Source organism: Homalodisca vitripennis, unplaced genomic scaffold (genome assembly GCF_021130785.1).
Source record: "Homalodisca vitripennis isolate AUS2020 unplaced genomic scaffold, UT_GWSS_2.1 ScUCBcl_1052;HRSCAF=4182, whole genome shotgun sequence".
Classification (NCBI taxonomy): Eukaryota; Metazoa; Arthropoda; class Insecta; order Hemiptera; family Cicadellidae; genus Homalodisca; species Homalodisca vitripennis.
This window is the reverse complement of record NW_025777225.1, coordinates 85434-90064: the sequence shown is the minus strand read 5'-3', so window position 1 is coordinate 90064 and position 4631 is coordinate 85434. Positions and strand designations below refer to the sequence as shown.

At 36.9% G+C, this 4631-nt stretch overlaps 1 protein-coding gene across 1 annotated transcript; it reads right to left on the bottom strand.

The window, feature by feature from the left end:
- Nucleotides 1-1522: 1522 nt before the first annotated feature.
- On the bottom strand, nucleotides 1523-2413 carry LOC124371207. Its single transcript, XM_046829539.1, has one exon. The coding sequence runs from the start codon at nucleotides 2411-2413 to the stop codon at nucleotides 1523-1525; it is 891 nt and encodes a 296-aa protein (XP_046685495.1).
- Nucleotides 2414-4631: the final 2218 nt, after the last annotated feature.

The window sequence follows — 4631 nt, the reverse complement described above, 5'->3', positions numbered from 1 at the left end:
TGAGTAAGTTTGGATCACTTTTAATGTGTTTAAATCTTCATAAACATTAATTACATCGACTTAAATTGGGAAGTTCTTATTTTCTGAAAGAAATTCAAAGAGAAAGGTGGCATTTATAGTCTAATTCTTTATAAAACACGCAAAACACCAGCAAATGTCATATAAACTGATTTAAAACGTAAACTTTCGGAAAAAATGTTACATATTTTTAATTTTTATCATTTAAGTACAGTTATGTGAGTTTCAATAGTGTAAAACACGATATAATCAAAATTTAGTTACTACTTTTTAGTTACTGCTTTTTAGTTCCCTAAACATTGCTAATACAATTCATAAAGTCACACACAGTTTTTGTTATTAAATACAGCTAGAGGAGGGGGTGCAAATGTGGAAACTCTGTTTGTTTTTAATTAGTAAAAAATCAGAGGATTGTTATTTCAACCTGAAAAAATACCTTTTAATACGTTGTAATGTTGATAATAGATAATCATCAACCATAATTGCAAAATCCATGTACTTAAAAACTATAAAAATGTTTAGCAAACTTACTACAAATTCAGATTGTTAAAAAAAGTGCGGGTAATGTGGAAACATCCCAAATGTACAGTAAATAATGTCTTAAACAAGTAGGAATATTGAAATTTGCGCATTATATTCTTTTTTAGTTGTTTTTATTGGTAGAAAATATTTTTAGATAAGAAAAAATAAATAAAACATATTTTAGTTTATTACAAAGTTGGACGAGTTTAAATTAAAAGTCTTTAATTTATCTAAAATTTTATTTAACATAGTCTCAATATGTTCGCATAGTCAACATAGTCTTACTTGCAGAAATCGCAAACGTCTTTTTCCACACCGGCACATTCAGAGTGGCTTCATTCATCACATAACTGACATTGGATCCATAGTTCACCACGCACATCTTTTGAAAATGGATCGCCACAAAATATGCACAGAGCATCTTCATCAGAGAGGTTTTCTACACCAACTGGAAGTTCTAGTTCGGACTCTCCTGAAGATATGAATTCGTTGTGTTCTTCAGCATCCGACTCTTTATCAAATGCAGGCGTTTGTTACATGTTTTTGCAGAAGAAGAAGCTTTGGATCTTTTTCCAGTTGGAGGCAACTTGTGTTTAGTTTTTGATAAGGATTCTTCAAGTTGTTGCTTGTACGGGGATGATGTGAAAACAGCGCAAGAACTTGGCTTTCGACCTTTATTGGAAGTCTTCCTCTTCATCGGAGGTAATGGCATTATGTCATGTGGTGACACACAAATATTTGAACAGGTGTTTGCCAAGTTGGGAAGTTATGAAGAGGTTCCCGGTATGGCGTGATCCTCTGAAGAGGTATTCGGCAAGGCTGGATTCTTTGTAGAGGTGCTTGACAAGGCGAGATCTTCGTGTGGCTCCTCTCTAATAGCAGGTGTCGAGGGAAGGAAATCGAAATTACTGAAAACATTTCGGTTACATGGGAATATTCCAGTCTCAGAAAATCCTTTGACAGCGATAGAGTAAGTAATCTGTCATTGTAAGTAAGCCTTACCAAACAATTCGGCTGTATCGTAAGGCCCTAAGGGTCGATTGCTTTGACGCAGCCATTGGCGGATGTACTCACTGTAGTATGTCTTGATCGAGCCCATGAATGTCTTATCAAGTGGCTGAGTCTTGTGCGAGGTGTGAGGGAGGATGCTCACAATTGTTACATGGTTCATCCTTGCACGTTCAATAACATCAAGGTTTCTTGCGTGGCTGTTGTGCCCGTCTAAGACAAGCAGAATCGGTGACTCTGCTGTGGGATGCGTCATAGCAAGAAAATGATCAAACCTCTCAGTAAAAATCTCTGTTTGAATCCATCCAGATGGATGATATTTTCCTATCGCCCCAAGTGGCGCTCCTTTCATTAGAGTATCTGTCCAATTCTTCCTGGGAAAGATCATCATCGGTGGAATGAAGCTTCCACCGGCACTCATGCAGCATATCACAGTCACCAGCGAACCTCGTTCAGCTGCTGTAATTACCCCCACTTGACGTTTACCTCTAAGCCCTACTACATGAGGTATCTTGCTCTGGACTACAGTTAGTCCGGTTTCGTCCACGTTGTAGACACGATCAGCTGTGAAATTGTGCTTGTCGTACTCAGCTTCCAGAATGTCAAAGAACTTGCCTATTGCTTCCCTATTGAACCCATTGGCACGTGAAAATGAGGTTCCCATAGGCTTGTGAATTGTGATTTTGTTTTTGTGTCGCCTAATAAAAAGATCAAACCAAGCCCTATCAGCTGCATTTGAGGTAAACGGGTGCTTGATATTATTCTTTAGGGCTAGTTGATAAGCCATCTTTTTGACATCCAACCTAGTAAGGCCATAAAAACGATGATCCATTTCGACCAAAAACTCCACCAACTGCTGTTCCATAGTATCAGGCAGGACAGGTTTACGTCCTACTTTTAAACCAACACATTCTTCAGGTGATAGACCACTCTTGACGAATCGCTGAAGTGTCGTCTGGGGCACTTAAAACTCCTTTACACATTTTCTTAATCCCATCTTATTTTCCCTGTATGCTGTTATAGCTTTAATCGTATTTACAGGATCCCACTTCTTCAAAAGAGACTTTCGCCTCGGCCCGATGTGCTTCCTTGGCATCTAAAACGGAAGCAAATCGCATATTAGAAACAATGCATATGATGTGGGTAATGCGGAAACGTTTCCACATTGCCCCCATATACATGTTTCCAGGTTACCCGCACTTTACCATATTGGATTTTACGAGTTAATTCAAGGAAAAGTTAGCTTACATGTTCATTGAAACCCAACAATAACTTCCATACAGCTCCCTTTTCCAATACGATGATACGCACTACGCTATCTCTATGATAAGATAGACTAACTAATATCTAAAACTTACCTTCCAAAACTTTTGGAAATTCGCCAAACAGAGGCCGATGCACCACCATCAACTACAATGCCCGACTAACTCCTAGCGCTGTACCGTTTAAAATAGGACCTAGAATGACTGTTTACGGTAATCGACGCTAGAGCGAAGCTCCCTGTAGTCGAGATACTTGACGTTTCCACATTACCCTCATGTTTCCACATTTGCACCCCCTCCTCTATATACCAGTTTCATTTCGGTGTATTTTCCAAATGTCTTCTGTTCTCTCTTGTACAAGCTCTGACTCTCTCGTATTGCTCTAACAGTCACTTTTATGGCTTAGTTTTTCTCTAAGTTTCTGTGCTGCAACTTGGATCATATTCCAAAGCTTCTCTTCTTTATTTACAGGCGTTACATACACCTCAGACTTAAGGAATCCTCAGACAAAACATGGGGTTGAGATCAGGTAATCTTGCAGGCCAAGGTACAGGACCTTCTCTGCCTATCTAAGAATGAATAGTTAGCATTTAGCCAATTTTGGATTTAAATAGTAAAGTAAGAAGAAGCACCACCTTGTTAATAAATAATATCATGGCGACGTATAGTTTCGAACACATCCACAATTTGAGGCAAATTGTGTTGCAAAAAGTTAAAATACATAAATCCAGTTAAACTTCCCTGGAAAATGTGAGGTCCCAAGAAACGATCGCTAATCACTTGAGCTTCGTCTGTCCTTAAGCTTGTTTTGAAAATAGTATTGTTCAATGTAAGAATTTACTAACAACCAAACCACATGGTATTGTATGTGTACCGCACATCCCAATGGTTACAATAATACATGGTAAAAAATGGAAACTTTAACAAACAATTTGTATATGCTATAAGCTTAGTTAATAAAAAATTAAATGTAAGATTGGTATAATGTAAAAATATGCACCAACCTTATTGATTAGGCCTTGGTAATAGCCTAATCACGAGTTTCACACGTGTTGTAATGGAATGTAATATATTTCTATCATGAATATACCTGGTACGTCAATCTTATGTAAAAATCTGTTTTTATGCTGTGTTTATCTCAAAACTTTATGGAATTGTTACTAAATATGGCTTTTAGATTTTCTTTAAACAAAATATTTTGTATAAGATTGGGAGCCGATAAATGAATGTTCTACCTAAACTAATTTAGGTAGAAATTAGTTATTTTCTAATTTTGAATTTAAATTTATAATTAAATCACTGTCTATCAAATTATGATTTCTCTAAACTGAAAAGAAGTTTGAATCCATCAGTTGATTCCCTGAGACATCCTTGACATTTGTATTTATTGAAGTGGTTCCTACTCGTAATTTATGTTTTTCTATATGCAAGAGGAAATGTTACATATCTTCAATACAGCCGTCTCTTGTCCTCCCTGTATAACACACCCGTGCTAGGTTTTACAAGTCTACTTATAATTCTGTACTGTGGGAAATATATAGAGTATCATTATCTTCAGTGTGGCAATGTGGGCCGCCACCCTAATAGTTCTGAGTCGGAGTATCCATACCATTGGAGAATTCAAAGTTAGATGCTTTGAGGTATTTTCGACACCATCATGGAAAATTTATAATTATCGCATTGTCAGACTAGCCTATTATAGTATGTGTCGGTATATTGGAACGGTGCGTTACAAGATATCCTGTCATTAATGGTGTCATGCCAGAAAAATATTTTAAAAAAACAATAGCAGCTGAACTAACTAAAATATAAACTGCGCTG